The sequence below is a fragment of the Natator depressus genome, chromosome 1 (genome assembly GCF_965152275.1).
Source record: "Natator depressus isolate rNatDep1 chromosome 1, rNatDep2.hap1, whole genome shotgun sequence".
Lineage (NCBI taxonomy): Eukaryota > Metazoa > Chordata > Testudines > Cheloniidae > Natator > Natator depressus.
Window position 1 is genome coordinate 218,803,636 of NC_134234.1, and position 11,757 is coordinate 218,815,392.

General features: G+C 43.4%; 1 protein-coding gene across 1 annotated transcript in view; it reads right to left on the minus strand.

The window, feature by feature from the left end:
* ANO2 (anoctamin 2) overlaps positions 1-6,360 on the minus strand; it is a 265,370-nt gene extending 259,010 nt beyond the window's left edge. Inside the window, exons 1-2 of the mRNA XM_074935844.1 lie at positions 6,266-6,360; positions 3,817-4,215 (exon numbers count right to left, since the gene is read on the minus strand). Coding sequence (XP_074791945.1) covers positions 3,817-4,215; positions 6,266-6,295 — 429 coding nt within the window. The 5' untranslated portion in view covers positions 6,296-6,360. The remainder of the gene's footprint in view (positions 1-3,816; positions 4,216-6,265) is intronic.
* Positions 6,361-11,757: the final 5,397 nt, after the last annotated feature.

The following is an 11,757-nucleotide window of genomic DNA, read 5'->3' on the forward strand; positions in this document are numbered from 1 at the left end:
CAAATACAGAAGTAAAATAACATCTCTGCTCCTACTCAAGATTTCCCAGTTTATGTAACCAAGGATTACATAGCTCATTTGGCCACAGCAGAGCACTGGGAACTCATATTCAGCTGATTAGCCACCACAACTTAAGTTCCCTCTAAGGTGTATGGCCACGCAGCAGGCAATCAATGGCTATGCAGGCAGGGAGAGGCACCCCTCCCCACCACAGCCCCGGGGCAGCCTACACCCCAAACCTCTCAACCCCGGCCCCACCCTATAGCCCACACTCCCAGGTAGAGCCCTCACCCCCCCTGCACCCTAACCCTCTGCTCCAGCCCAAGCCCCCCTCCCACACCCTTAACCCCTCATCCCTGGCTCCACCCCAGAGCCCTCACCCCCAGACAGAGCCTTCACCCACTGCACCCAACCCTCTGCCCCAGCCCTGAACCACCTCCTACACTCCGAACCTCTTGGCCACACACCACCTCCATACTGGTGCACATAAAAAAATTCATTCCACACATGCATGTAAAAAATTAGAGGGAACATTGACCACAACCCGCAAACCTTTTTCCAGAGTCACTGCTTCTCAAGACAGAGTCCCCCATCATGTAAGTATGGCCTACATTCTTTGTTGCTAGATGTATACATTTACATTTAGCTATATTAAATTGCATACAGTTTGCCTGCACCCAGTTTATCAAGTGATCCAGATCACTGTGTATCAGTGACCTGTCCTCTTAATTATTTACCACTGTCTCAATTTTTGTGTCATCTGTAAACTTTATCAGTGATGATTTTATGTTTTCTTCCAGGTCATTAATCAAAATGATAAATAGCTTAGGGCCAAGAAAAGATCCCTGTGGGACCCCACTAAAACAAACCCAATTGATGAGGATTCTCTGTTTACAATTACATTTTGAGCCCTCTCAGTTAGCCGGTTTTTAATGCACTTAATGTGTGTCATGTTAATTTTATATCTTTTTTGATTTTTTTAATCAAAATGTCATGTGGCACCAAGTCAAATGCCTTACAGAAATCCAAGTATAAAATATCAACATTGTTACCTTTATCACCTAAACTTGTAATCAAAAAAAAGATATCAAGTTAGTTTGACAGGATCTGTTACCCATAAATCCATGCTGATTGGCATTAGTCATATTACCCTCCTTTAATTCTTTATTAATCGAGTCTCATATCAGCAACTTCCTTATCTTGTCAAGGATCAATGTCAGATTGAAAGGGCCTATAATTACTTGGGTCATCCTGTTTACTCTTTTTAGGTCTGGTGCCACTTTGAGCTGGTGTGTCCTGGTCTGTGGGGAGCTTGTTTCTGATGATGAGCTTGGAGAGGTTGGGGGTTTGGAACGGGCCACCCAAATACCGCAAGAGAACGTGCTTCAATACAGAAATACCCATCCCCTCCAACCACACACCTCTTATCACTACCACCCCACAATGGAACCCATATGGGGTATCACCAAACAGCTACAACCCATTCTCGATGACAAAGAAATCTGAAAGAAATCTTTTCTGAACCCTCTCTTCTGGCCTTCAAACAACCCCCAACTTCGTCATCAGAAGGCAACTCCCCACAGACCCAAACATACCAACTCAAAGCGGCACCAGACCCTCTCAAAACAACAGATGCAAAACTTGCAGACATATCTCCACTGTTACAACGATCAATAGCCCTCACAACACCTTTCAAGATTCATTGGTCCACCACATGCCTATCACAACATGTGATGTACCTCATCCCATGCACTAAAAGCCCCAATAGCAACTGTGTCCAGGGTGAAACCAGACAATCACTACGTTCTCAAATGAACTCACACAAGAAAATGATAAAGAGACAGACTCACCATATCACCTGTGATCACTCTATCTGACCTATCAGTCCTTATCTTCAAAGGAAACCTGCACAACACTTTCAAAAGACCAGCCTGGGAGCTTAAATTCATAACTTTGCTAGACACTAAAAATCATGGTCTTAATAAAGACACTGGATTTATGCCTTATTACAACAATCTGAAACCGACTAACACCCCCCCACACACACACACACAGCTTCCCCCGCCCACTTTCCTTCCTATGACTGGAAGGGCTTTAACAGGCCACTTCACCTTGAATGATCCCTTGAAACACATGTTGTTAACTACTTATGTTAAACAATCAGTTCAAACCTTGTAGTTAGCAGTAACGCTTTAAGTTAGTTTCCCAGACCTGAGGAAGAGCTCTGTGTAAGCTCGAAAGCTTGTGTCTCTCAGCAACAGAAGTTGGTCCAATACAAGGTATTATGTCATCTACCTTGTCTCTCTAATATGTAAGTTAAGGCAGCTTTGAGAAAGTTATACCGAAAAGAATCTTTCTGATCAAATATGAATAGACTCCACCAAATCCAGAAAAAGGGGGGTGGGAAGCCACACAGCCCTCAGGAGGCATAACATCACCTTGTATTCCATGTAATAACTAGATAATTAGATTTTTAAAGGATTACATTAAGATAAAGAAAAATGGAAATAATTTATAATACTTAGTGGTGAATTAGTTTCAAGGAGAAAAAAAATGCAATTAAACGCAAAAGTAATGAGTATTTAGACACCAAATATTTTCACTATGAAAACAAGCCTTTGAGCAGGAGGTTGGACTAGATGACCTCCTGAGGTCCCTTCCAACCCTGATATTCTATGATTAAGTACCACAATCAGAGCCCCCCTCCAATTAAATGGCAAAGTAATTAGTTTAGTAAAATTTCACTACTAGTTTCTGGTCAATAACACTTTAAATATAAACAGTGATCAAATAAATCAGCTCCAATCAACACAATGCTAGAAAAAGCATAACCAGCCTCTTTTCCATATTTTGAGCATGTGCATCTTCTGAAAGATATTTAACAAGCCTCTCCTTGGCTGGTCAGTGGGATGTGAACCAAGGATCTTTAGTACTAAAGCACAGAGCTAAAAGATAAACTCCATTAGCTTGCGCAGAAGTAGTCTGTTATCTTGGTGTGGACTAGCCACTAGACACGGACACAATATATACTTTACCTCTAGTGAATCTGTGACACATTTCTAACAATGAAAGAAGAGGGGTCAGAGGGCAATTTCCATGAGTTAATTAGAAGTCAAAATGCAACACAGGGCCTGATTTTCCTCATTTACACCAGCGTAAGGGTAGGTCTACACAGAGTTGGGTGGTGTGAGTCCCAGTTCAGGTAGACGTACTTGGCACAACTCGGGCTCGCTGCCCTAGTACCTACCTAGGGAGTCAGGCAGGAGTGCACTCAGACAGCTAGCCAGTTGCCGCCCACGCTGCCTCGGCCACGCTGCTACTTTTAGCATGCTAGCTCGGGCTGGCTAGGAATCACACCTCTCAGCCGTTGCGTAGACATACCCCCCCACCCCCAGTCAGGAACAACGTCAGTGGAGTCACACTGGTTTGAAGCCAATGAAAGGATGTCTATTCAGTGGGCTTCAGATCAGGCCTTATGGAAAAGGACAATCAGGCCTATAATCTGCATTTGAAGAGAGGACTGTCCTTTATTTTCATCTCCAGTAAGTATAATGTTTCTGTAACATGAACAATTAGCTTATGTTCCTATAGATTTGAAACCTTTGCCTGCACTAAATCATAAAGGTTTGTGCTGCACTGTGCTTTTGGTAACGACATTTGACGAGGGGAAAAAAAAAAAAAAAAACAGAATCCAAGCTGTTCAGTGTCTTGCGCTGTTAATTAGCATTTCTTCTCCCCACATACTCATTTTCAGTACTGAAACAAGACAACCCTTTGCTGATGGGAAGCCCAGTGCCATGCTCCTGGTCCTCTTACCTCAATGTCTTTTTCTATCTCCAGTCCAGCTTCCACCAGGTTGCGCTCATACTCCTCCCTCTGCTCCCGTTTCTCCTCCTCTAGGGCATCCACTGGGCTCATCTCGATCATCTGAGCCTCTGGCTGCACATGCTGCTGCTGGGGTGCATTCTGCCTCTGGTTTTGCTGTTGCTCAGAGTGGCTTTTCCCCATCTCCCCATTTGAAATAATGGCCAAGGGAGAAGGTCTGTGCAAGGGACCTAGGGAGCCAATGCCTCGCTGGTGCTGAGAGGCACGTTTTCGGTAGTGATAGGCTAAGACGTAGTCCACTTTCCTCTTGCTGTCCCTGAAATGCATCCCACCTGGGGATGTCCCACCTCTGGCCCCCACTTGGGTACCATCCAGGTAATTGTTAATTTTCTGAAAGAGAAATAGACAAGTCTCAGGGAGACAAACCCATAAGCAGCAGAGCTCAGGGCCTCACTCTTGTACAGGTACATGAAAGCCTTAGCTAGTAAATGATGGGAATTAACTGTAGATATGGGAAAGGAGAAATATTGAAGCAAGAGCTCAGATTCAGTAACATAGAGCATCTCCTCTGTCTGCAAACCAAGAATTGTGACAAAACCCAGCAATTTCCAATCTGCCATTATTTCCAAAAGGCAACAGAAACCTATATGCTTACCTCCCTGTCACGCACACATACTGAGAAAACACACTGACACTGTACCTTAGGATTTTGTACTCACACCTTACACTAATATGTACCAGTATTTAAGAGATGAATGCAATAGGAAAGTAGGGGTCAAATTATGGATTGGAGGCATGTTGTGGAGCAAGACTGTGCTCAGGAGGAACATGGGGCAATTTGCACTATGCATGGACGAAGGGCAGGAATCAGAGGTCTGAGCTGGGACATGGAGTTCAGCTCTTTATAGTGCCAGGAGAAGCAGGACTGGACGGGTCTGGGCAGAGGGGATATGGGAGACAATTGGGGAGTGGAGGTTAGAAAGAATACCAACTCTCACATGGACTGCTATAAACGATGAATAATATCAATATTGACATACATTAGAATTAACTTTGAGATGAGATTGGTAGACTGTCTGACCCACCAACATACACCATAAAAAGAAAGGAAATACAAAGTTAAACCATTCAACACTCTATCTACTACGTCAGTTTCTTTTCTCCACCTCAGCTACCTCCTTTCCAGAGCTCACATATCTCCACCCTACACACGAACAGCAGCCATGTAGCCTAAGCTCTGACCACAGCCAAATTACATCAATGTGGATTCCAATTCTGTAATTTCTACATTAAAATCTAATCCCAAGTTTAGAACAGTTTCTCACAACGTAGGTCACCCATTCACATAAATTTTCCTAAGATGTCTAGAAAACCATCTCTCACTGCCACCACTTGCAATCTAACTTCATGCCCGGCTTACATACACGCCAGTACAGAACTAGGTACAATGTAGTTTATGAAAGCTATGCCAATGCTAATGGAAATACATGATCTTATAAGCAAATAATGTGGCCAGATTTAAATGTACATGTTGGTTGTTTGGGATTGGGGTCAAGATATGTGGGTTGTGGAGGGAAGTATTTGAGAGTGGGAAGAGGAACTGATGAGTGTAGTATAGATAGGGCGTTGAATGGTTTAACTTTGTATTTCCTTTCTTTTTACGACAGGTTTCAGAGTAGCAGCTGTGTTAGTCTGTATTCGCAAAAAGAACAGGAGTACTTGTGGCACCTTAGAGACTAACAAATTGATTTGAGCATCAGCTTTTGTGAGCTACAGCTCACTTCATCGGATGCATTCAGTGGAAATGCATCCGATGAAGCGAGCTGTAGCTCACGAAAGCTGATGCTCAAATAAATTTGTTAGTCTCTAAGGTGCCACAAGTACTCCTGTTCTTTTTATGGTGTGTGTTGGTGGTTCACCCAGTCTAGCATTCTCTTCTCAAAGTTAGACAGTGTAAACAGGGTACTGAATGAATTAACTACTCCTTTCTATTTTTTTTTAAGGTCTTAGTAGGTTCTGCCATCTAGCAACCTTAACTCAAAGTTAAAGAAGTTTTTGTATGGGACTTTCCCAGGTTTTTAATGTGCATCAACACTGATAGTTATTCATATGGACAACTATGCAGGTTGATATGAATTTTATCCTGACATCTCCATGTTCACCTCTCCCACAGCTAAGCTTTGCCTCCTGGCTTCACACAGAACTGCTATCAACCTCCATATCATTTTTAGATCCCTGGTCCCCCTGCATACAACCCCTCCATGCACAGATCAGACTGCCTCCAGGCTTCCCCCTTCGCACACTATACATATGCTACACATACACAGTATACATATACTCTTTACACCTAGATTTACACACAAATTAAAAATACTTTGGAGACAGAATTTTATAACATGTTCCCATTCTATGGTCTGAGTCCTTCTCACACTGTACTCACGGGCAGTCCCTGCAGACTCTCTGGATCCATCCCTGCCACAATGAAAACACCAAACCTCAGATTCCCAGCCTCCCTTCCAGAGAACTTCACGCAATACGCTCCACAGGTAATGATGTCACCATCCCCTGGTTGCTGGCAATCCAGGGAAATCCATTCGCTGGCTGTAGAGAAGATAATCTTCAAGTATTATCCCCCTCTTCCTCTTTATACATGGGTGGGTGTGGAAATGAGAGATGCACACAGAGGCCAGAAGGCAAGGGAATGAGGAAGGGTTGGGTAGATGAGTTGCTGAGGGTGTTTTCCTGTTTATCATCTGTAGGTACCCAGGTGCCTCATTCCAGCAACTGCCGCCTGAGAGGTCACCATAGCAACATCAAAGGGATGCTGCTGCTGTACCTACACAGAGCATGGGACTGAGCAGATTGCAGAGACACCTCTCTCTCTCTCTCTCTGTCTGTGGCTCATACAAGACATAAAATTTTGCCACATCAGTGTATTAAGACCAAGCCCTAAAGTCAGTGGCAAAATTCTCACAGCTTTCAATGAGAACAGGATCCAGTTCTTACTTCAGGAAAGCTCTGCAAACATGTAGGCGTTTTTGCAATCGAAGAATTTGTTAGAAATGAAAACAAAATAAATAAGCCGATAAAACTGCTAGCAACAAGATTTAATTTGCAAAATATAAACAAAAAGAACTTTAAATGGCTATATATTCTGCCCACAACCTCTCTCATTCTGCCCATTCTCTCCCTCTCTCATAGTAGAAATCAGTGTCTTGTAGGTGCAACACGCTGCTTTACTTAGAAAACTGACTAAAAATGGTGTACTGGGTTCCATGTTTCTTAATGATTTCAGAACAATGGCACACAGTTTATAAGGTAAAATCTATCAGGGGATATGGTGGTGAGGGTTCTAACTACAAGGCCAGCAAATGTATCCTAGGCTCTACAAGTCAAGATGGATTCTTTCCTTCTCCCATGTAATAAAGGTTCTGCATCCAAGACTACAGCTGTACAACTCCACTGTCTTCAGATTCTGCCCTCAGTGACACCTGTGCATATGACCTTCAACGGGTTTGCACAAGTGTAACGATTGGAAATCAACAAACAACTCTGCTGATGGTGCACAAGAGGGAACAGAATCCAGCTCCCTCTCTCTGAGCTGTGATGGCTCTGCCAGGCCAACAGGAGTAAAAATGTGATACAGTGGCTGAAGTCAGTACCTGTAACTCGGAACAGACAGAGGAAGCAGATCTGTTGAGTAAAGTAGTGGCATTTTTGGCCTAGTTACTTTTCACAGTAAAGCCACGTTGTAAGTAATATACAGAAAAAACGTTTGATGTTTCCTCTCTCTCTCCCCCCCCCCCATCACCCCACCCCCACCTTTATCAAGAGCACTAGAGGAATAAGTCAATGATTATAATAATCCTACTTACAGAGTTGTTGTGAGTCTCCATGCGGCCAGATGGCTCAAAAGCCCCATTGATTCTGCCAAAATGCACAGAAGGCGGGGTCTGAGGAACTGTGAGGTATTTGTTGTTGTAAGTTGAAGAAGAGCTCCCAATGGATTCTGCTCTTTGCTCTCCATTTTGGGCAGGATGCGAAGGCGTTAAAGGAATATCTGAGGGTCAAAGACAAAACTGTCAGCAGTCCATACATCTGCTTTTTGTGCAGCCATGTCTGTAAATGACAGAGTCAGTGCGGGTCATAGGGACTTTCTGTCAGCGTGCATAGAACTTGAGTGTGTGGAGATGAGCATAAAAAAAAAGACCACATACACCCACAAAATGTAATGCCAGATTTGTGTGTGAACTGCTGAATAAACAAACATTTTTCAATTTGCATACCTTAGCTGCACTGAAACCAAATATATTTGATAAAAATATTTCTTGTCCTTGTTTCAGTGTTCAGAAATATTTAAATCTACTAGTTGAAGCACAGAACTAGACTTTAGGAGGTCTATGTTCTGCTCCAAACTCTGTAAATAATTAATGGCCCCAGCTTTGGCAAGTGCATGTAATTTCTCTGTGCCTCAGTTTCCCCCATCTGCAAAATGGGGATAGTTACTAACCTCAGAAGGTTCTTGAGATTAAATTCATTAATGTTAGTGAAATGCTTTCACATCCTCAGATGGAAGGTAATTCAAAGTATTAAACTTAGGAAAACTACCATAATGGAATACAAAGACTGCGTACCTGAACACTCCAAAAAGTCAAGAAATACAAAAGCCAGGGTTGAAAGTACAACATTTACTCTGGCTTTTCCATGCAACAGAGAAGGGCCAAATCTGAATCTAATGTCTCCTGAAATTCAAAATTCAGGTTTTGAGGTTTCTGATCACTGGATCCAATCCTGCTCCTCCTGGTTTGGTTCCAGCTTTTATCCTGGCCTGAAAGGACTGATATTTCAGGTCCGGTTTGATGCAGCCAAAATCTAGTGAGGATGAAGATGGCAGAAATCTAAGACTAATAGCTGATCTCCCAAAACTTCCACATTTTGCACTGAAATCTCATGAGAGGTTCCGGCATTGTTAAATCCCAAACCTAAGTTGAACGGGGCCTTTAAACCAAGCCATTAACCCTAGCCTAAGTTTAACAATCTGGGATTTGGACATCCCGGCTGTGAGCCATCTCTTGTATTGACATAGTTTCTAATGACAAACAAACAAGCCAACAATATAATACACACATTTATCTGAGGTTATAGGGGGAAAGTGTATGTTGTATAGAGCTACGTACAGCTATGAGTGTATAGCACAAAAAGAGTGCTTAGTTATAAATAGGGAAAACACAAAGTAAATCACACTCCAGTGACAGTACAGAAAAACAGAGTAATGGTGAAGTATTTTGAGGGTTCCAGACCATGTAACCCACATTGAGCGTCCTGTCCCCCTCTAATAGTGTCTGGACCACAGATGAAAGTTGATCCCCTCAGCTCAAATCTCCGTATGGGCCACCACACATAAAACAATACCCCTGGGTGGGTCATTGGGAGAAGCAGTTGAACCTGGGACCTCTGGTTCTTAAAGCATGAGCCTCTACCACTTGAAATAAGACCAAGATACACTAGCCAAGGCAGTAGCAGGTTCACCACCCTATGTGGCTCAGTCACCACTAGAGGGCAACAGAGCATCACAGTGAGTGGACATGGGTTACACCTCTCCCTGGGGGAAAGATGAGAGGAGCTACTGCCATCTTGAAGCCACACTGGAGAAGCCAAAGGGGAGCCTCTCCCACAACCCCAGGGAGTCACTGCATCTACAGTAGGTTCTTCTGCCCTATTCTAGGAAGCATCAATGTATTGCAGCACTCTCCCTTCAATAGAGGAATGAGAAAGTGCAACAGCATGGCTGGCACTTCCAAGCTCAGGAGGGCATGCAATGGAATGGCTCTCAGGAGTGACTTTTCCCCACTGAAAAGCTCTGGCAGAAGAGTTGTCCTTCTTTTCCCTACCCTCCCATGTAGGAAAGTGCGGGAATCCCATAATGGTTTTCATCTTCCCCTGGTGGAGATCACTGGTGGTGAGAGTAGCTCCCCTTTTTCCTTTGTATCTGTGTCCTGAAAGCAGCTCCTTCTGCTTGCTGCAGGGACAGGATGGTGGTGGAATCATCTACACCTGCCACCTGCAAGGTGGGAGGGTCCCAGAGCTCGGGGTGCAGCCCAAGCCCAAATATGTACACTGCAATTAAACAGCCCCACAGCCCAAGCCCTGCAAACCCAAGTCCGCTGGTATAGGCCAGCAGAGGGTTTTTAACTGAAGCATAGACATAAGGGTCAAGTGGTAGCCTCTTAGGGTGAGTAGCGAGCATCTGCAGTAGCTCTATAGACACAGAAATGGAGACAGAATTTGCCATTGCCTCTCTTGTATGTCATCTCTAAGGGCTGGCTTTGCCTACCTGTGACTATAAAGTAAAAGGGCAACTAGTAAAGTGCCCAAAATGGAAGGGTTTAAAAAGAAAAGATCTTGATTACTCTAATCTTCCCGAGTAAAAGAAAGCATCAAATGGACGTCAGCAGAACTTAAATGACATAATAATTCTGACCCACCAGCTTTCCTTGGGCACTTGAAGACTCGCACTTGGTTTCCTTTAATGAAGGACATAATGAGGCCATGAGGGAAATTTCAAGGAAAATAATTAATAACTGGAAGCTTCAGTCTCAGAGGCCGCATATGGTATTTCTCCAATAGTCTCAATGTAAGCCTTGGACATCTCACAAGACCATAACACAGGCAATTATAAGCCTTGAGCTTTTGGATTCTTTTAGCTGTGTCTGGGTTAAACACTGCAGAACATTTTCAATAACTATAAACCAAGTTCACTTTCACCATGCTCACACTCTTTATGGGGTAGACCATGAACCCTTCGCTCACAACGGTGAGCGGTAGAGATGGCTGGGAATTTTCAGTAAAAATGATTTTTTTTTTTTGTAAATGGAAAATGCAGTTACTGCAAAAATCAAAATGATATCAGAAAACTGATTGTGACCAGAAAAAAAAATTGATTTTCTGTCAGGAAAATCTGAACAAAATGTTTCATTTAGGATTGGTTCAACTCAAATCAAAACACTTCAATGTGTTCAGCTGAACCCAAAAGCTTTGTTTTGAATCAGTTTGACATTAAATTGCATCTGCCTATGGTTGTGCAGTGCCTCTGTGGAGGTGTAGTTCAAGTGCCTCCTGCCCCCATTCTGTCCTATGGGCCTTGAGGTCATCTAGCCCTGAGTATTCACTTTCTGCAAACATTCTAGAGGAAGAGATTACTGGCAGGAATGATCATAGCAGAACATTTTAGTTGTGTGGGTGTCCAAAAGTGAATTCTAAATTCAAACTAGAAATCTGATTCTCAGAGCATATCTGAGAACAGAGCATATCCAGGAACAGAAATACAGCATGTGATCTAGGTGTCTAATGAAACTAGATCAAATTTAAAATACTTGCAAAGAGCTGCTGACAAACACACTAGAAATCAGGATTCACTGAGGGTATGGGCACACTGCAATTAAAAACCCGCTGTTGGCCTGTGCCAGCTGATGTGGCCTCACGGGGCGCAGGCTGTGGGACCGTTTAGCTGTGATGTAGACTTCTGGGCTTGGGCTGTAACCCTGAGTAGCCAGCACATGCAATAGCTCCATGGACACACCATAGCCTGAATGAGGAGCATTCCACCCACCCACTTTGGAATCCACCTGCACAAAGCTCATTTATTCAGGCATTGTGCAGGGAGGATAATTTGGTCCCAAATGTATAACGCACCATCTGTATATGGGTCTAGGTGTGCAATGAACTTCGAAAATACTTGGCAGAAACATAATACATGAAAAACCTGCCCATACTGGTAAAAATGGAAGGACTGCGTGCATGATGAAGGACCATGCTTGCAACAGTATCCTTAACTAGGCAAATTATTTGCATTAAATTTTGAACAACAACTGATCCTTACATCAACCATATGGGATCCTTGCAGTTTGGCTGGCCTGCATGAAACCACTAGCA